This window comes from Phyllosticta citribraziliensis, assembly GCF_038025025.1.
Source record: "Phyllosticta citribraziliensis strain CPC 17464 chromosome Unknown J3D65scaffold_4, whole genome shotgun sequence".
In the NCBI taxonomy this organism is placed as follows: Eukaryota; Fungi; Ascomycota; class Dothideomycetes; order Botryosphaeriales; family Phyllostictaceae; genus Phyllosticta; species Phyllosticta citribraziliensis.
The window spans coordinates 387,938-407,978 of NW_027117341.1; the positions used below are offsets into that span (position 1 = coordinate 387,938).

General features: G+C 56.1%; 6 protein-coding genes across 6 annotated transcripts; 3 read left to right on the forward strand and 3 right to left on the reverse strand.

The window, feature by feature from the left end:
* Window positions 1–53: 53 nt before the first annotated feature.
* Window positions 54–1,459, reverse strand: J3D65DRAFT_618460 (cupin domain-containing protein). Its single transcript, XM_066799651.1, has one exon. It carries the CDS (start codon window positions 958–960, stop codon window positions 412–414), a length of 549 nt encoding a protein of 182 aa, XP_066656656.1. The 5' UTR covers window positions 961–1,459; the 3' UTR covers window positions 54–411.
* An 85-nt stretch (window positions 1,460–1,544) lies between these two features.
* On the reverse strand, window positions 1,545–2,544 carry J3D65DRAFT_666116 (uncharacterized protein; the record flags this gene model as incomplete). Its single annotated transcript, XM_066802893.1, has 2 exons — window positions 1,545–2,262; window positions 2,318–2,544. The coding sequence occupies 2 exons, from the start codon at window positions 2,542–2,544 to the stop codon at window positions 1,545–1,547; spliced, it is 945 nt and encodes a 314-aa protein (XP_066656657.1).
* Window positions 2,545–3,168: 624 nt separating this feature from the next.
* J3D65DRAFT_278079 (mitochondrial carrier protein-like protein) lies at window positions 3,169–5,054 on the forward strand. The gene is made up of 3 exons (XM_066795034.1): window positions 3,169–3,577; window positions 3,670–3,967; window positions 4,026–5,054. Exons 1-3 carry the CDS (start codon window positions 3,395–3,397, stop codon window positions 4,811–4,813), a joined length of 1,269 nt encoding a protein of 422 aa, XP_066656658.1. The 5' UTR covers window positions 3,169–3,394; the 3' UTR covers window positions 4,814–5,054.
* Window positions 5,055–12,182: 7,128 nt separating this feature from the next.
* J3D65DRAFT_666118 (uncharacterized protein) lies at window positions 12,183–13,771 on the forward strand (the record flags this gene model as incomplete). Its single annotated transcript, XM_066802894.1, has 2 exons — window positions 12,183–12,289; window positions 12,343–13,771. The coding sequence occupies 2 exons, from the start codon at window positions 12,183–12,185 to the stop codon at window positions 13,769–13,771; spliced, it is 1,536 nt and encodes a 511-aa protein (XP_066656659.1).
* A 356-nt stretch (window positions 13,772–14,127) lies between these two features.
* J3D65DRAFT_278367 (ThiJ/PfpI family protein) lies at window positions 14,128–15,538 on the forward strand. The gene is made up of 2 exons (XM_066795037.1): window positions 14,128–14,438; window positions 14,613–15,538. The coding sequence occupies exons 1-2, from the start codon at window positions 14,297–14,299 to the stop codon at window positions 15,356–15,358; spliced, it is 888 nt and encodes a 295-aa protein (XP_066656660.1). The 5' UTR covers window positions 14,128–14,296; the 3' UTR covers window positions 15,359–15,538.
* An 875-nt stretch (window positions 15,539–16,413) lies between these two features.
* J3D65DRAFT_278484 (putative AAA family ATPase) lies at window positions 16,414–20,041 on the reverse strand. Its single transcript, XM_066795039.1, has 2 exons — window positions 16,915–20,041; window positions 16,414–16,844 (listed from the first exon to the last, which is right to left on the reverse strand). Exons 1-2 carry the CDS (start codon window positions 19,924–19,926, stop codon window positions 16,686–16,688), a joined length of 3,171 nt encoding a protein of 1,056 aa, XP_066656661.1. The 5' UTR covers window positions 19,927–20,041; the 3' UTR covers window positions 16,414–16,685.

Genomic DNA, 20,041 nt, shown 5'->3' on the forward strand with positions numbered 1-20,041 from the left:
TAGGGCCGGGGCGACGGCGTGAGGGCTCTGGGCGCAAGCACCCCCAAGTCAACCAAGTCAAGTCAACCTGACGACGGCACCACGTCGGCAACTTCCGTCCCTCAGCCCTACCGTATACCTCTCGGTTGGCATTCATTATTCACTTTGACATGCTCAGTCCTCGTTCCTGGTGCCTTTGTCGTGCTGATTCCATGTTGGCACTTCTGTTGCGCCGTTGACTTTGCTGACAAAGCCTGCGTCACCCAACCTTCAACTCACGGCACCACCGCACACCCGACATCGCCTCGCCTCGCCTCGCCATCCCCTCCGCATTGCCATCGGATCCGTTCGCCGCCCAAGCCTCAACAAAGTCTGCAATCGTCTTGACTCGCCACTCGTCATCTCCATCGTCATACCCAAGCCCACCCGGCTTCAAACATCATCGACCGCCGGCCCCGCACCCCCATACACCGGATCCCTCTCCAACCACCGCAGCCCCTTGATGCCCTCGACCTGCCTCTCCTCCCCTCCCTTTCCGTAGCACATGTCCCAGTGGCATCCCCGTGGGTAGCTGCCCACCATCTCGAATCCGCCCTCGACGTCTTCGACCAGCCGGTGCCCTACCCCGGCCGGCACAACGACAACGTCGCCTTTGCTCACCACCGCCTCGATCCGCCCCTCGTTGCCTTCTCCGCCGAAGCATAGCCGGGCTTTGCCTTGGCTGATGGCGAGCACCTCGTGCGTCGTGCTGTGAAAGTGCGTCGTCGAGTACATTGTGTATCGCCATTGCGGCACCACGGCGCCCGCCGCCGACAGCGCAGCTTCAACGGCCGACGCTGATGCCGTGGCCGGGAACGCCGAGTGGTAGATCAGAAGCGGCTTGTGCTGGATTGAAGTGTTGGGGATATCGTGCCAAGCGGGTATTTGATGTTTGCTGACGCGCAGGGACGACAGCGGCGTTGGCGTGATTTTGGGCACCATGTTTTCTGGTGGCGCAGTGGGCCTGATTGTCTGTTGAGCTCGGATGAGGTGCTCTGGGAAGCTTCGTACGTGCGGCAAGCGTTTCTTGATGTTGAACACTCGGTATCTTGAATGCCCTGGGTGACTGAATGGATTGAAGAGAGACACGCGACCTGAGGATGCATGAGTTCCATCGTCCCGCCAACCCGGACATACGTCATAGCCATATCGATAAGAAAGCTTCAATCAGATTTCTCGGCGCCTTACATGTCAGGTTTGGACGTCTTTCGCATTCAGTAGAAATGGTGCGACAACATTAAACTCACTGGTAAAAGTTCAAAAGCCAACACATGTCTCAGCAAAAGAATAGGCGGGCCCAAGACTCCCTGGCCTGTGGTATAGGGCAATAAGCCGGAACGCCGTCCAACTCCACCATGGCCACCGCCCACGACGCCCAATCCTCCGTCTCGACCCTAGGCCAAGATGCGCAACATGTAAACAGAAAATATCCAATGGAGCCAGACGTACCAAGAAAAGATGGAATGCAAAAAACCAACAAGGCCGACTAAGAGTACACGCGCGCGAGAAAGAGAGGCCTATTCACTCTACCTCTTCAATGCCGCCTCGTATATGCTGGCCAGTGCTCCAATGCCTGCGCCAATGAGGATGCCGTTGGTACCTCCTGGAAGAGAGTCCTTGACGACGTCGGCCGAGAATTCGCCAACAAGTCCTGCGAATTTAATACCCTGCGAGTAGACGAGATATGAAATCAGGGCCTTGGCGACGTTGAAGCTCAAGGGATCAGCCTGGTAAGATGGCTTATTTGTGCCTTCCGACCTGCCGGATTGGAGCGTAAAGTTGAAAAAGTATCCAAAGAAGAGGGGAACCAAGAGGCTTGTGCTTGCCCACAGCAGCGACGGTCCCCAGAACTCGCTGGTCAGAAGAGCAAACAAATTCGGGAACAGCACAGGCTGCGAAGTTGTCCCAAGAAAGTCCAATGCGGGTATGTCAAAAGCATACTGCCATTGCAGGACTTGCTTCTGGAGGTAAAAGGCCTCGAGCAGAATGACGGCGGACTCGACGCCCACGACAGAGCTCAGGGCCTCGCGCACGAGTTGGATCTTTTCGGTGATGCCCGAATTGGCCCACACGTCGCCCAGCCTGTTGCGTACCACGGCTGTCTGGTTCTCAATGACATTGGTCACGACGGCCGGCGAGGGGGGCAGAGGGATTTGTTCGGCAACGCGTTGGACAGAACGGGGAGTGCGCGTGGCTACAGGTTTCGCTTCAATCTTGGCTAGGGGACTCGCGTTGTTGTCGTCGCTGCAGGCGCATCGTCAGCTTGAGTCGCGTTCGACGCGTCGTTGAGGGCACTCACGAATCGACCTCTTCCTTGATCCTGGTGACGCGTCTCCTTGGGCGCGTCGACCTAGGCTCAACGTCTTGGTCTGCGCGCGACCTTTTGACCGGCGATCCATTGCGCCCATAGTACTCGGCGAATGCGCTGTGGCCGTTGAGGCGGGCCGAGTTGTCTTTGAGATGCTCGTCGAGGGCAAATACGAGCTCCTCCTTGAGCAAGCCCTCATATCTGCAAACATTCAGCATTCACGGCAGCTTGCGGAGAGCTTCGGCAGCGCGTCGCGCGATGATTGTCGTACCCAGTAAGCCCTGCCTCTTCGGCCAGGGAAGCAAGCTCGGCCTTGCGCTGCTTTTGAAGCCACGATGACATGTTCGAAGGTGGTATAGATGGTGGCGCGCGACGGAGGCAGTGTTGGAGATGGAGATGGAAGCTTCAAAATGGCGGTGGGAGCAAGTCGTTGGAGGGTGGTGGGTCTGATGCTGGGGGAGCGGAGCGCGAGCAACATGGAGCTGGCTCGGGTCGTCGTTTTTGGCAAGAAACAAAACAAGCGGCCCTTAGTCAGCGGAACCCCGCGTCGAACATGAATGCAGCCATGCCTGTGGTGTTCCTCTGCTGTTGTTTGACTGCTTCGTCTTCATTGTGAAGTCTGTGGAATTCCGGAGAGTGCGTCAGTGATCCAGGCCGTCGTCTCCGTCCATGCGAGCCGTTGTCGATCCAAAAGTCGTCCATTTCCTCTCGACTTGCAATCGAGGTCCATATAGAGTGCAGAGAAGGGCTGAATTGAGATCTGACAAGCATCCAGGCGGAGGCGGCGGCGGGAGCCCAGATGCAGCGTCGGGGCCGTGGTTGGTGCCGGCAGAGCGATGACGCGCCGGCCAGGCCAAAAAAGCTGCCGGGGCCGCCGAAAATAATGTTACCCACTACATCGGTCCCAGCACCACAACCAATCCACTTCAACCCATTTCCCACCCACCCCGTCACGACAAGCTTGCTTTTGCGCCCTCCCGTCTACCTTACCCGCTATCTCGAGCGAGAGAACTCACCTCCCTACCCGCGCCAAACACAGACGCAGTGCGCCACCGCGTCTAGTCCTCTATGGTACTTGCCCGCGTGGCCGACTTCTTCACCTCGCCCGGATCAGCAAAGGCGCAAACAGGAGACAATGGACGGGAGGGCAGGTCGCTTGACATTGGACACGCGGTTGCATCAAATATGACTGTTGCGGCGGATGAGGAAGAGGAGGATGACTACGAGACAGCGCGGCCGCCTTACATCCATGTGAGACCCAGCGCAGGCGTTCGTTCTTTTGATCAAGAAAAGGCGAGCTTCCAATGGAGGACACGGATCGCTGACATTCATGACGACTGTAGGCGATGCTGGCTGGAGGTTTGGGCGGCACCACAGGAGACATGCTGATGCACTCGCTTGATACCATCAAGACGAGGCAGCAAGGCGACCCGCACATGCCTCCCAAATACACTTCCATGGGATCGACATATTACACCATTTGGCGTCAAGAAGGACTAATTAGAGGCTTATACGGCGGCGTGATACCAGCGTTTCTTGGTTCCTTCTCTGGCACCGTCATCTTTTTTGGGTCGTACGAGTGGATAAAGCGGGCCATGGTTGACGTGGGCGTTGCGCCGCCAATCGCATACTTTACCGGAGGTTAGTCGCAGTATCCTGAGCTGTTGGCGATTCCGTACTTACGCCGCTCGACCGACAGGCTTGATCGCAGATCTTTGCGCGGCGCCGTTATACGTTCCTTCCGAGGTGCTTAAGACGCGATTACAGCTCCAGGGACGCTACAACAACCCCTACTTCAAGTCTGGATACAACTACCGCGGAACATGGCATGCTGCTCGCACCATTGTGCGGGCCGAAGGGTGGCACGCTCTCTTCCACGGCTTCAAGGCAACCCTGGCGCGCGACCTGCCCTTCTCCGCCCTTCAATTCGCCTTTTACGAGCAAGAGAGAAAAATGGCCAAAGCATGGGTTGGATCCAAGGACATAGGGCTGCCTTTGGAGATTTTGACCGGCGCGACGGCGGGCGGCATGGCGGGCGTCATAACGTGTCCCCTTGACGTGGTAAAAACGCGGATTCAAACGCAACAGGGCGCGGACACAACGACGACGACAACCCCAGTAGCCAGCAGCAAGGCCTCGAATCTCGCCGACTCTCACACACCTCCAAAGGCCGGAACGACCGCAAAACACACAACTCCGCCACCGGCCTCAGGCTCCGTCCCGCCACCTCCGCAACAGCGGCCCATATCGACATCTTCACCCTCCACCACGCTCAAGGCGCACTCGGCCACGACGCTCGACACGTCGTCCATCATCCGCGGCCTGCGCATGATCTACCAGACCGAGGGGCTCTGGGGCTGTTTCCGCGGCGTGGGGCCCCGCGGCGTGTGGACTAGCGTCCAGAGCAGCACCATGCTCGTCCTTTACCAAGTCATCCTGAAGTGGTTCGAGGCGCATCCGCTCGTTGGCCAGGATCCGGAGGTGTAGAAAATGGATGATGATCATGATGGGTTTGCATGGCCTCGGAGCCCCCCTTCTTTTCTCATTCGCTTTTCGTCTTCTTGCGAGAGCGGTCGCGTGGTTGTTGGCATTTATGCGTGCGTTTCGTGCGTGCATGCACGGACTCAAGGCTTTAGCTTTGGTGCTTGCCGTCTTGGTGGTGTTGAAGAGAAATCTTCGGGCATGTTTGGATTTGCATCTTGTCACTGTATGTCACTGTAAACAGAGCAGGGCGGAAGACCGCGTCGAACTTGTCGTCCCGTTCTATCGTCTTGCATAGTCAGTCAGTCAGTCAATTTCCCGGTGGTCAGATGAAGGTCGGTCTTTGGCAGGAAGCAGGCAAGAGGAGGCAACACTTGGACATGGAAGGCGGAAAGAATCCTGTAATCATACAAGCCTCCTATCAAGAAAGCTACTGTAGAAGATAGTCAGGTCAGCAGTGCATTGGGCGGCGTTCTCTCTTTTTTGACTCATCTAGAACGGAGGAAAGCAGAAGTACTGAAAATCCCGGGAGCAAAAATTCCAAGACGACGCACAGATCTCCAATCCAGCAAATCATCCTCAATGTCTATCCGTCTGTTGGTCCTTTCGATTATTTGCTGGGCCGCAGCGTTTTCTTTCAGGCCGCTTCCTGCTGTATTCTATACTGTCCCGCCACCATCCAGCTTTCATCAACGCCGCCCAGCCACCGCGAGTTGACTCGACTATCGTGGACTGCCCCTGCAGGTGTGTGGCGTTGCGCGCTCCTATCTCACGGCTCCGACACAGAAGGCTCCCGCAGCCGGCCAGACAGACAGAGAGAAAAGAAGAACTACTTCGCGCGCTATTTCCATCTATCCGTCCATCTGTCTGCTAGTCAGTCCCATCCCCTCCTCAAGTCGGACCAACCCCCGATTTTCGAGCCCCAAGACCCGGGCTCGTTGCGCGTGACCTGGTTACCCGAGCAGATTTTCCCCCTCTCCCCTTCACTTCGTCTCCCTTTCCCTTCTCTCCTCGCCCAAGACACTCCACTTTGACGCAAGTGACTGCGGTGTAGCAACCTTTGGTCTCACACAAGAAGGCAGTCACGCATCTCCTCCATTCCCATCACCACGGAGAGCAAGTGAGTCAGCTCAACAGTCTGTTCGCATCCCTTCCACACAGCACCAGTGAAAGTCACTCTTCGGTTCTTATTAGTCGCAACTCGCCGGTCGTCAGTCGTCCGTTGTGTCACCTCTCTCGGCCGTGCTGCGCCGCAACAAAGTGGGAAGCGCAGGGAGTATTGAGTGTCGTGAAGCAGAGGGGGTGTCTGTCTCAGTGCGTCGAGTATCTCATTCTAGTACTGTCAGGGGAAAAAAACGAAGGGAAGGCAAGGCATTGTCTCGCTCGCGTTCAAGTCGCAACTCGACGTTCGACGACCATTGTTGTTCGTCGCTCTGTGGCTCGTCGGACGTCTCCTGTGTCACCTCTCTCGGCTGCGCCGCAACGTAGTCGAAGCGCAGGAAGGAGTGAGTGTCGTGAAGCAGAGGGATGTCTGTCTCGAAGCGTCGAACATTTCATTCTCGCACTGTCAGGGAGAAAACGAAGACAAGACAGGGCAAGTCAAGTCAAGTCATTGTTTCGCTCAAATCCAAGTCGCAACTCGTCGTTCGTCGTCCATCGCCGTCGTCGCTCTGCGGCTCGTCAGTCGTCCCCCTGTGTCACCCACACCCGTCCACCCGCCCGCCTGCCTGCGCCGGCACCACACCAGCCTTTCTTCACCGCTTCTTCATCGACGAACGAACGCCGTGCTGTGCTTGGCTTGGCTGCTGCCCTGTGCCTGTGCCTGTGTCCCTACGCACCTCCGCACCTCTGCACCCACCTATGTGCCTATGTACATACCAGCCGACCACCAATCTTCCTCACTCACTCACTTACGCGCGCTTGTCGCCAACTTGTCTTTCTGCGCGGTACCTTACCTTACCTCGTCTCATCTCACCTACCAGCCAGCCAACCAACCACTTTTCAATTTCCCTTTCCGCTCACCTGCGCACCGCGTGCCGCGTTTCTGCCTGCTCGCCCGCCCGCTCGCCCGTTGACGAGCAACAAAACGTGGTTCACGCAAAGTAAGCATCCGCAAGCGTGCGGCGGCGCAGTTCGGCAACAGCGTTTTTGCTGCGGCTTTGCGTCTGGGCGTGGGTTCTGTTCATGCGCGCGAGACGGGTCGGAAGGGCGCACGGGTGAAGAACAGGGGTGGGTCAGGGGTTTCGTTTGGTTGCTTCGATCCTTCGTGTAGCGGAGGCCGCGGCGTCATGCAAGGGGGTGTGGGGGTGAAGAGTGTGTCTGCTGAGTGACGATGAATGATGACGAAGCAATGGTGCTGTGGAGGGGAGTGAAGAAGATGGCCCGGGGGTGATGTGCTGGAGTTTGGTTGCTTTCATCCTTCGTTTCTTCTTGATGCGGGAATGCAAGGAGTGAGGTAGGAGTTGAGGCGGTGATGAAGAAAGTCAAAGGTGATGGGGGTGTGAGATGTGAGGCGGTACCTTCATGTTTCTTCGAGGCCTATGCAAGGTGAAGCAGAAGGAAGAGCCCGGGTGAACTGTGTTGTGGATGTGATGTATCGCTCACTCACCAGCCGTTCGCCGCGCGCCTGCCTGAAGATTCTGACCTGTCGATATCTTTCCAGAAGAGGGTACTTGCATCCAAGCTCGCGATGTAGAAGAGATCGTCCTCAGTCCCGCGCTACGTGTTCTCCGGGCGCCTGTAGCAAATCAGCGTGCGCTTTCCATGCGTGACGGCAGAGAGGATGGGAATAAGTTTGGTACAGTATCATGTTTTGACTTTTGTCCAGGTCGACGCGAGGTAAGGAGGAGCGGGACATGTAAATAAGCTCTTGAAGGATTGGTGTAGAGGCTCGATTTTGGTGGATGTGCAGGTCGACTCGTCGGCGCTCCGCCGGGGATGTGCTGTTCTCCTAATCCGTCAGCAGAACCGTGGCCCTTCTGTTCATGCAGGACGGAAGGAAGACTCAGGGAGGACTGAGGGTGCCGTCATGCTTTGTTCCAATTGGAAGCAAGGCAACGCAAGGCAAGTTCCATCACAGAGGTGGGTGATGGTTGGTTGAATGAATGCGTGCGAGGATCCTGGGAAGTGTGTCTCTGGATATAGCTGTCTGCATTTCTGTCGGCCTCTCCTGTGGACGTGCAGTTCCGGTCAATGACAAGAAGAGAAAGGGGGATTCTGGTCGAGGCAAGGTAAGGGCGGCTGCGGTATGATTTTGTATGTGTTTACTGACTGCTGAGCGGCCGTAAGATCCAAGCCAGCCCCGGAGTTCGGGTCAGGCAAGTAGATTCCGTGCGGATGCTGTACAATTCAAGACTCGAACGCGATACGGCCTTTTGATCGCAGTTTCTAGCGTCATGGGCCGTTGCGGGTGCAATGGACGGCTGTCACCTAACTGTACAGCAGGTGTCACAGAAGTCTGCGCAAGACACGCTGACGGTGCCCTGCTTTGTGTTCAGCATCTTTGGCAGCCAGGCAAGTCAACGCTTGTGTTGCCTTCGAGGAAATGGTCACAGGATTCGCTTGGTGAGTTGGTGCAAACGGAAGTAAGGCGTGTTTACCTTGGGCTTCCATGAGAAGACCAATGACGTGACGTATGACTTACCAACCACAACAGTTGTACCGGCATGAGGTGCCTGAAAGCAGGACTTGTCCATCACGGCTTGTTGCACAGGCCTCGTTTGAGGATGCGGCTCTGAGGATATGCTTTGTACAGTGATGGAGTGTTGGGCAGCGACTGCCCCCAACACAAGTTAGGCATCCGTCTCGCGTGAACGTGCGTAAAGGTCGTTCCCTTATCAGAAAAGTCAATCTATTTTGCGGCTCTTTTGGTTTCGCTTCATTGGTCATGATGGAAGTAAGGCGACTGGTATTCCGAAAGAAGGCAATTCCTGCAATTTCGAGCGCGCTTAGAGCCGCAATGTATGCGATTATCCGCGTCCAAGTCGAAGAGATTTAGTTGGTCGTGCTACAGGCGTCCAAAAAGGGCTTAGGGATTACAGGGCGCCGTCTCGCCTACGATCTACCGGTACTGCAGCTTTCCATTGCCAACAGGTAGGTAGTCGCCGCAGTGCGTGCTGCACGCAGAGAATTCTGGCGTTTGGGTATTTCGACGAAGACCTGCAATGACCTGCGGTCAGAGCCAGGTCAGTTCCAATGATGCGCTGGCCTTGTCATGTTGTCAGGCGATGCAATTCAAATGTTGTGCAATGTTCAGCCTCATAGCCCCGGGGAATCTTTGACAAAGACACTGGTCCTGTCCCCCTGGTGTGTCCCAGCAAAATTCCTTCGAAACAGCGAAGTATGCCCGCAGTCTTGTGCCAGAGCTTTTACTGTCAGTCTCCCGAAATTAAGCGCTGCGGCCTGAGGCTTTAGAGATGTAAAATGCACAGAGCGAGGCAGGGTAGGCCCCGACGTCAGCTCCCGCGATTTGGAAGGCCGTGCACTGCTCCAGTGCATGATGTCCGTACCACAAAAAGCTCGCAGAACTATCTGACTTATCTTGCGCCCTCGTCTGTTCGAGATGCCGGATCAAAACAAGCCCAGCTCCGGAAGTCAGCTTCCAGGTTGATGATTGTGAAAGAGAGATGTCGGGAGGGCCAACTTTTTGCAGTACAAGCGCTTCATCTTACCCTTAGCATTCAAGTGGGGCGCAGATCTGCGACAGGGATCTGATTCAGGTCAAAAAGCACTAACCCAACGTTAAAGTATAGCAGCGTGCAGACAACCTGCCCCCCGTGAGCCACTGCTTTCATTGTTGACGAATTACAGCTTTGGTAAGGATGAGAAGAAAGCACTGTGGCACAGACTTTCGGCAAGATTACATTACCCCAAAAGCGAGATGGGGATTTGAACACAATGAGATCGCAGTAAGCTGAAGCTTTTCATTGGGCAGACAAAGCCATCCGGCGCAGTATCTGCGAAATCAAGGTATTTGCCTTCATTGTTTACATCAGCAGCTGGGTCGAAGTCCTTCAGGTACAAGACTGACGAAGTGCTCGTTCGCTCCTGCAGGACCCGTGAATTGTGGTACAAGGACAGCGACGGCCGGTCCACCAACGAGCAAGTGCAGGGTACCAGATGCTGTGTCATTTGCGAGAGCCGCTTCCCCGAGGACCGCCAAGATCGAGAGTCCTTTGAAGTGGGCTTGACATCAAGAGAGGAGTAAAGGCAGGTCGCCCGGAGGTTTTCTAACAGCGCCACTTCCCACATGTTGATAGTTACCTTGTGGCTTCATTGTCTTGTACAGATTCTTGGTAAGACAATTCGCTGTCAAGGGAGGCCACACAGTAGAGTTCCTCTCCCGCAGTGGTCTTGGACATGAACGGTGGCACAGAGTGAGTTGAATTGTTGCAGGTGCAGTATGCCGCAAAAGGACCTCGCACCCGGGGCACCACCACTCGGGGGTGCCGAATAAGTTTCCAGGATAATAACCCTGCCAAGCCACACGGACGCCATCAATGAAAAGCATAGACTAATCGACAGTCCGCAGGGATACATACAGTGAGATCAGAATGGTGCAGCTTTCATACATCGCCCAGTACCGGCCCGCGACGACCCCCCGGTCTCCGAGGCATTCCACACGACAGGGCTACCGCGCGTGTAGTATCCAGACTACTGGAAAGGGACAGTCATGGTCGCTTTTCTCCGCCGTCGTGTCTCCTTATTCATCGTCAACCTCGAAGAAGCGACTCGCTTGGTCAGTGCCGGTTTTGAGGAATTGCTGCTGGGCGTCAGTGAATAGCGTCCTTGCCGTCTCTCTTTCCCACGGTCCCTTGGATTTGTTCCCGCTTTGAACCGTCATCAGCATGCACCTGGGACGGGCCGTGTCCTTGCGTCAGTGGAGTGGCCTAGTGTTGCATCCCTGGATGTCTCCGATGCCGCCTCTGCTGCTGCTGCGGGATGGAAAGCCTCCCGTTTCCGAGTCCGTCCTTGTTATCGACCCCCAGCCCCTTTGGATATCACTGACGACACCAGAAGTGGACCTCTGCGAAGCGTCGCCGGCTTGTCGACCTTGCATTGGTTGAAATTGTTCCCCAATCTACTGCCTCGCATGGCATCCTTTCCGCGGTTGGGTGTTGTTCCAGGTTTCGATGCGTCTTCACCGCTCCTACATACCATCCCGTTGATGACCCTGACAGAAATGCAGGCTTGAGGTCTGTTCTCGGTCGAGATCTCTATCGTCCTGGCTTCTCGAGGGGGAATTTCACGCGTCAAGCTCGTCTCTTGAAACTTCCGACGAGGGTCACTCGGCGATTCTTCCTGCTTGCCGCGGGCCCCCTGCTCAGCACGAAAAGTGAGTTCAATGTGTTGGAGGGAGGTTGCTACGGAGCGAACCTTGCTTCCAATGCTCACTGCTTTGACATGCACATAGTACATTCGGTGAAGGCTTCGCGTCATTCGACCACCGCAATACCTTCCCCTCTTGCCGCCGCAATGCAGGTTTAGATTCATGGACCTAGGAAGACGTCGGTGTATCGTCCACTGGCTTCTCGGAAGTGATTGCTTCTGATGTAGAGCTGGTCCTATGGGGGAGTCTCGCGACTATGGCGTGGAAGAGTGTGTTGTTCTCGCCTATGCGCCATTGAAGTCGCACACACACACACTGACATACCATCCACCCTTCGTCGTCCAGGGCAAGTCAACCTTGCCTCGATCTTCTCCAGCCCGTCTTCGTGGTCGTTCCGGGCTCATCCATGTCTCAATTTCCATTCACCGCCCCTCCATGACCCACTGACGCATGCAGGCGCATCACATCGTCAGGGCTATGGTGCAGCATTCTTCGACAAGAACCCCTTGCGAGCACGCTTCTTGTACCAGCTCTTAAAGATATGTCGATACCCGCGGATAGATGCAGTTTCTCCCCCCTTTTGCTGCCATTTTGAGCAATCCGAGTCACAATTGCCTGCCGACAGGGGACTTTGGAAGCACCGATGATGGTCCTCCCTTCGAGTCGGACAACCAGCGCCATGCCCAGTCCGCGTACGAGCCGCCTCGATTCCGCGTCGCCACTCTTGCGTATTCCTGGACTGCATGCGAGCACAGTCTCCGGACCAAACACACAATTTTCGGGGGTTGAAGACCTTGCTTGATGGATCCTGGAGATGGCGATACCGGAAGACGCCCTGCATTGTAGCACGCCGATGTTGCGGATATGACAAAAGAAACAGGACAGGAGTGGAAGTAAGCTGGCGCTTCGAGTATAAATCAGGGGCTTGGGTCGCTGTTGAAGTTCTCATCTCATCAGCAAGCTCTGCTTCTTCACAGTTCCCCCTCAGACGTCTTTCGGAAAACCTCTTATCATTGAGTCCCGCGATTTACCAAAACTTCTTTCAAAATGTCGACGTACTCCAGGATTGAAGACATCGAAGCCATGTCTGCTGAACGTTTCATAAACGTCTACGAGAAAGTGACGGGAAGAGCCTTTGTTGAAGGAGGCGATAAGTAAGTTGGATCAGATTATGACATGCATCAATGAAGGCTGACTCGACGGATAGCAAGTGCGAGGTCCTGTGGCTTTCTTGCAACCTTGAAGATCTTCAGTACTGGAAATTCGTCGTGAACGATCCTACCCTGGCGAGGACAGTCATCCTCATTGTGCTCGATGACTCGACCTTTTCGGAGGCTCTCCTCGATCCTGGAGTGCTCAGGGAACTAGCTGGACCGCACTTGAACCAGAATTGCATTCTCCAAACCAGCACGAGCAATCCAAGTTTCCAGCGTGATTGGCGTCGCCAGTTGGCTCTGAAATCGCATCGACCTCAGGTGCGAGAGCAGATGCTTGTTCGCCAATGCGAATGGATGAGGAACCAGGTGGAGGCACATTTGGACATCCGGGACAATATGTTGGACAAGGAGCTTTTCCGCCAGACATTGAAAAGAAATCTTCTTCCCAACTTCACCAAGGTTGATCTCACGAACCTGCCAACAGAGAGACTCGTCTACTCCCGACCGGAACAGTCCTACACCCCTCCATCTCGATCTCCAAGTGTCCTGCAATGGGAGGATGAGTATCCAGAGGGTCCACTCCCGGTGACTGGAGTCCGACCGCGCAATTTCTGGCCTTGGTCCTCTCGCGATGCTAGTGACCGTTTAGAGGACATGGAGCAGGGCTTTGCTCCAGCCACCAACACGTGCCTCCACCTACCGCCGAGATGTGTTCCCTTCCGTGGCATCAGCATCATCCTTTCAGTCTTGCGGGAATTCTCGAAGCGCCTTACAGAGTTTTCAATCATTCCCGGTTCGGATTATCCAGAAAAGCTTCTCAGGGGTACTCATTCGGCATACCAGACTGGATTTCCCATGACTTTCTTCTTGCCTCCTTTCAGCAACAGGTTCCAGCAGCAAGTTTCTGACCTTGAATGGGTTGTTGAAAATCTCACAACATTCCGACTTGTGGCCGGCTGCTCGGGCCTTCAAGCAGGCGAAACTTTCTCTGGATTTTTCCAGCTCCTCTCCAGGGCTAGGAAACTCAAGTCACTCCAACTTCATATTGAAGAATGGAGAGATGATCCTCGCGATGTCCTCGATTCTATTTCTTCACCCTCCTTGAAGGAGGTTGACTTTGATGGAATCGAGTTCTCTAGACACGCTTTCTTGAAATTCCTCAGCAAACATCCAAACCTCAAGAGCCTTTCGCTGTATGGATGTCTCTACAAAGGTCAATGTTGGTGGGAACTTCTTACTGCAGCGAGAGTCACGCACTCGCTTCTCCGGACCGAGAAGCTCTACATCAACCAAGCCGTCTGGCGACATCCGGACGGTGATTACGCAGAGGAAGACCGTCTGGAGCTCCCTGAGATGTCGCGCGAATACGGTATGGCACGCTGGGGACGTTGGATGGCAGATCCCAGGAAGGAGACATTTCCTTTTCAAGACGGCACCTCTGGGTCTCTTCCACGCTCTGCAGGCGCAGGCCGACTTTAGGACATGCCAAATTTGCCGCTCGGTTGACTTGTTTGCTGTCCTTTCCTTTCTTCACTCCAACAGTCGGCTTCCAGCAGCCTGGCGAGGATTGATTTCAAATTCTTCCTTCCATCCTCAACCTTTCAATATCCTCTCTTGCGTCTCTTTGCTCTTCTGCTCTTCTGCTTCTCACCGCTTCATCGAGGCGAGGTCTCTCCCTTGTGAAGCAGCATTCTTTTCCTTGGATGTATTGTTAGTTTCCCAATACTTCATAGCCAATGCGACGTCCTACCTCCGAGTCCTTTGGTGTTCTTTGGCGTTTGTCAAAATGGTCGCACGGGTGTAGGTTGAGCGGTGGGCGGGGCCCGACGGTTCGGCTGCGGGGTCGCAATCTGGGGTAAGGTAAGCTCACCTGAGCTAGAAAATCCCCGCTCCGCCGTCATCTTCTCCTGAACAACCCTCCGCTTCTTCTCTCCCAATACCTCAATTGACCTCAATTCTTCGATCCAGACCTCAATTGCTTCCTCGGTTCATTTCGCCGGCAAGATGAGTGCAGTCGCCGAACCCAGCGAGGTGACCCCTCCCGCCATCCAGGTGCTCATCTGCTTGCACCCCACATTCGACATGATAGACTTTTCCGGTCCTCTCGATGTCTTGTTCCATGCGCGTCACGACCCCAAGGTTCCCGGTAAGCACCCTGGTCAAGCTTGAGCCTCTTTTCCAGGCACATTGAGTCTCTCCGATACCGGCCCAAGTCAATGTCTTCCCAGTCTTGTTTACTCATGTCAATGTGCTTACCACGCCCGACACGCCTTTCATGCCGTATTTCTCTGGTGTGCTTCAAGACTAAACACCCCAATAGGCGGCGAGGCCTTCAAAATCACCTGGGCTTCGGCGACCGAGTACACGAGTTCGGCCCAAGGCGCCGTGATCCGTCGGCAAATTGATTATGAAGACGCGCAAGCCGACATAGAAGACTACGACGTGCTCGTCGTGCTGGGCGGACCCGTCGACGGCCCCATGGACGAGTTGATCAAAGCGGACGAGGAGCCCATCCCGCTGATCAGGGCGTTTGCGGAGCTGCAGCAAAAGGATCCAAGCAAGGAGCGCACGATCCTCAGCATCTGCACCGGCAGCCTGTTCCTGGCCAAGGCGGGCGTTCTGCAGGGACTGGCGGCGACGACGCACCCAGACTTCTTCACGCGCCTCGAGCTGCTGTGCCAGCAGGCGGCGTCGACCGGCGACCTGGCTCAAACTGATGTCATGGAGGAGCGCTACGTCGTCAACAACGCCCGTTTCGACCTGGGCGACGACGAGGACGAGAACCCCTTCATCTTTCGCAAGCGCCCCGACGGCCGTCGCAAATCGAATGCGCGCAAGGGCAGCAACGCCTGGCGCGAGGGCCGCAGGCGCGCCTCCATGGTCCGTCGCGCGAGCATGAGGCTCGGTGGCCTCCGCCTCATCACCAGCGGCGGCGTCACGGCTGGCATCGATGCCACGCTGTACCTCGTGGCGGCCATGGTGTCCCACGAGGCGGCGATTGAGTGTGCCCGCATCTTGCAGTACGAGTGGCGCAAGGGCGTCACCGTCGATGGCATCGACGTTTAGACAACCAGAGCGGGAAGAGCGGACCTCCGTGAGGGAGAGGAGCGACTCTGGCGATTGTTTGCTCGCCTAGCCTGATTGCTCATTTGCTCAACGTCAACCAAAAATCTCATAAAAACTTTCATGCATCATTCAAACAGGAACATCTCGATCGACCGTTGACCCTTTTCCTCTGTCTCTTCAAACAAATCGTACCCAACCTCGCCAACCTCGAATCAATTCTCTTACCTTGCAGCATCACCGACGAACAGATTTACCTCGCATAATATTCCAAAAACGTCTCAGACAGAAGGGAAAGGAAACCCCCCATCCAAAAAAGCAAGTGGTTCATTGCTCATTGTTCCTCGGATACACATCTTGTGCATGTTCCTAGGTACTTATTCAAAAGCCAAGAAGGCGCGTCTCCTTAACATCTCGACTGCATGCACCTCACCATGTATGCATGTAGGTCGGTTGATTGAATGTGGACTCCTTGTTCTGCCAGACGGACTAATTGGCTACGTTTCTAAACACCTTTTCCCTATTTTCAGATTGATCACGCACTCTTTCACTTCATACACACCTCATCGCACCCCCCCCCCCCCCCCCCCCCCCCCCCCCTGGCCGTCCTATCCAAGCACATGACAGTCGAACACCTCGCCCACAACTCGCCATCCATTGCAACATTCAAGTTTAATTCACCCATCAATTCTTGCAGCAATCGACGTCCATACCTCTATCCGCCAATGCCCCTATGAGATGTGCTGTCCTGTCCAATCCACATCAACATCATCATCCCCTCTACCTGCCTCTCAGCCTTTCTCTCACCCTCTTCGTGTGTCTGTTCTGTACGGTATCTCATTCCCACGTCCCTACGTCCCTACGTATGTAGCGTAGCCCACGCCCTGTCTGCGTAAGCCTTCCTAGCACTTAGCATCTCAACCCGCTTGCTTACACACTGACCAAGGTCCAGTTCCCACCTGCCTGCCTGTCGACCTGCTTAGACCCCTTCAACCCCATGCCCTGTGCCCTGGGCCTTCTGCCACCCGCTGCCGTTTGTTCATGTAGTTGAGAAGAAAAAGGGGGACAAGAGAAGAAGAGAGGAGAAGTATGCAACCAGAACCCGAAACCTAGAAACAACCCCGAGAGAAGAGACTCCGCATCTCCGCATGCACAACCATCGCCTTTGGCCAGAGATGGGAGTGGAGAAGAGGAGAGCAAGAAAAACCGAGCGACCAACGCTCCTCCACGCGTTAAACCAACGCCCGAGCCCGAGCCAACCACACACATCGCACCGCGCGCCTTCTCTCTCTTTCTTTGTCTCGCAACACGCTCGCTTTTGCGCTCTACCTCAGGTATAACTCCTCATGGCATCAAGGTACCCGGTGCCGCCCTTGAGGTCGCGTTCAAAGCTAGCTGCGACGTCGAGCACGCGGCGGATGTGCGCCATGGAGAGGGCGGACTGCTCGTTGACGGCGAGGGCCTGGGCGGTGCGGACGGCGTTTTTGATCTGCGGGGAGGGTGGCAACGTCAGCGAGGTGTTCAAAAGCGAGGATGAGAAGGGAAAAGGGGTGACGAACCTGGCGGCCGTTCATGTTCTTGCGGGCAAGGGCGTTGTAGTCGTCGCTCTCAAACTTGTCCATCTGCATCCCCTCCATCTCCTCGACCTTCTTGAGGAACATCTTCCATATCTCGCGCTTGGCGTGGTGGCCCAGGTCCTCGTAGCGCAGGCCCATGTGCGTGCGGCTCTGGAACGCGTCGTCAAACGTCTCGACGCGATTCGTCGTGAGGAACAAAATGCCCTGGAAGTACTCGAGCAGGCGCAGGAAGATGGACACCAGCGCATTGCGGTGGATGTCGTGGACCTGGCGCTTCTCCAAAAAGACGTCGGCCTCGTCGAGCAGCAGGATGGCGCCCCAGCTGTGCGCAATGTCCATGATCTTCTGCAGCTCCTGCTCGAGGCGCCAGCTGTCGGTGCCCAGCTCGCCCGCCGACACGGCGTACAGCGGGCACTTGAGGAAGTCGGCGATGCCCTCGGCCGTCAGCGTCTTGCCCACGCCGGGCGAGCCGTGCAGCACGAAGACCAGCCCCTTGCCCTTGCCCTGCACCACGTCGTCGATGGTCTCGGCCGCGTGGAACTTGTGCGACGACACGAGCGCTTTGACGATCGACTTGTCGTTGGGCGGCAGCACCAGCGACTCGAACGCGCCTTCGTTCCATTCGATGTCGCGCACGCCCGCGATGCTGAATTCCAGCCACTGCTTGTCGGCGAAGCTGAACCCCAGCACCACCGGCGACGCGATGAGCAGCTCGTCCTCGGAGAAGATTTGGTCTTTGGTCTTGTCGTCATCGTCGGCGACGCCCTCACCGTTGGTTTCACCGTTGGCAGCGTCGCCTGCCAGCTTATCCAGCTTCTCCTTTTTGATCTCGACACCCTCTTCGTCCACTTCCACCTTGACAAGGTGCGCCATTTTGTTCTCATCGTAAACGAGCTTCAGCTTGAAGTGCTCCTTTTCCTCATTGTCCGGGTTGTTCTCGGGCCCGTGCATCTTGCAGTCACTGTCTTCATCCTCGTCGTCATCACTGCTGCAGCACATGTCGTACAGGGCGTCCTGGTCCTTGGGCTTGATGAGCGAAATAGGGTAGTTGGGGTTGATGCGGCGGAAGATGGCCGGATCGATCATGACGCGCCCGTTGACGTTATGCTTGGCCACGGCCTTTTTGCGCTTCTCAAACGCCAGGCCCTTGTGGAAGCGGTAGTTCATGCCCGTCATGGTCACGAAGCGCTTGCCGCGCTCAATCAGCTGCTTCTTGAGGTTGTCGGCGTCCTTGTGGTAACGGATCGGGTACGTAGCCAGGCTGGTAATCTTGCGCGGGCCCTTGAACGCGTCGACGTTGATTTCAAAGTCGCCCAGCCCGTAGTTTTTGCCGTCGTACTCGAGGTAGCGGCCCTCGATACAGTACCACTCGCCTCGGATAAAAGACCTCTCCTTGTACGCATAGTCGACCTTGAAGCAGCGCGGGTGCTCTGCCGCGCCGTATGTGGTGGTGTATGCGAACGTGTTTGGCTTGAAGAGCGCCCACAGCAAGTCAAAAGTGATGTTGCCCGCCTCGAGCATCGGGTACAACGTCTTCTTAGTCTCGTCGTAGTCCTCGTCGAGGTACTTGAGCATGATCTTGCAGTGCGAGGCCATGACCTTAAGCTTCTTCTTTTGCTTCCGTTTCTTCTCCTTCTTTGCCTTGTTCTTGAGAGTCTTCTTGGCGTAAGTGCGAAGCTCCTCGAGGTACAGGAACAGCATGTTGGGGTCGATGGACGGCTGTTCCTCGACCAGCGACACGCCCTTTACGTCCTTGAAGATTTCGGCCAGCGCCTCGCGCAGAAGCTTTGACTTGATGTCGACAACGGTGCTACGGTACTTGTTTTCCCAGTCGAACCGCCGCCGCACGGTGAAGACGTACGAGTTGAATTCGTCGACCGGGTCTTCGGCGCTCTCCGTGAGCTTGTAATTGTGAATGGTGTTGTCCCACAGCTCATCCACGCGCTTGAATTCGAGCGTGGTGCCGCGCTTGGCCTGCTGCTTTTTCCCCTTGCGCTTGTCCTTTGGCTTCTTCTTGCCGCGAAACGTCAGCCTGGCAAGCCCGGTGGCAAGCTTCTCCTCGATCGAGGCCTCATCCAGCTCACCGCTGCCGCCCTGCGTCGACGAACTGTTAGGCCGCCGCTGGAGGATGTCGAGCAAGAGCTGCGCGAGGCCCGTCTCTTCGCCCTCTGCCTCAGAAACGTCATCAGCATCTGTGTCGTCGGCATGGCGAGAGCGCTGCGACTTTCTCTTGCTCTTGCGGCGGCGAGCATGCTTCGACTCTTCCTCGGACGACTCGCTTTCCGAAGAGGAAGAGCTCTCACTCTTCTCACTCTCACTCTCACTCTCCGACGAAGAGCTGTCGTACTTTTTGCTCTTCTTGCCCTTCTTCTTGGTCTTTTTCGCCTTGATCTTGCGCATCTTGATGATGCTCTTCTTCCGGCTCCTCTTGCGCCCGTCGTCCTCACTGCTGCTGCTGTCGTCGCCTTCGTCGGAGCTGGAGTCCTCCGACTTGGCCTCATCGCTCGTCTCCGAGTCAGACGCGCTGTCGTCAGAGTCGGAGCTCTCGTCGCGCCGGTTGCGCTTGGATTTCTTGCCGTGGCGCTTGGTGGCCTGCGGCTTCTTGCCATTCTGGTTCTTTTTCGTCTTCTTCTTGGCCGACTTGGCGGGCTTTTCGGCGCCCTCGCCGCCGTCGGTGGTCTTCAGGTCTGGGTTGGGCGCGTCGGTGGTTGTCTTGACGTCTACGGGGTCGCCTGGCTTGGCCGACTCGTCGCGTGGAGCGCTTTCCATGACGGTGTCGTCGTAGGCGGAGGAGCTACGGGCGCCAGTGGGATCGTGCAGCGGAGCGGGAGCGGGGGCGGCCGGGGACGAGCCGGCGGCGGAGGCGGAGGCGGAGGCGGCGGGAGGCTGCAGTTGCGGGGATGGCGTCGAGGGAGTGAGGATGGCGGTTTGGCACCGAGTAGCTTGGTGGAGCGGAGAAGAGGGAAGAGGTTGTCCAGACGAGGGCGAGATCATGGATTAATAAATAAGAGCAACGGGCAGAAGCCGTGCGACGGCGAGTGTGACTGTGACTGGGGAGGGTGCGTTGGCTCGTGTTGGATGTCGGCGTGGCGAGGCGAGGCTGCAGGAA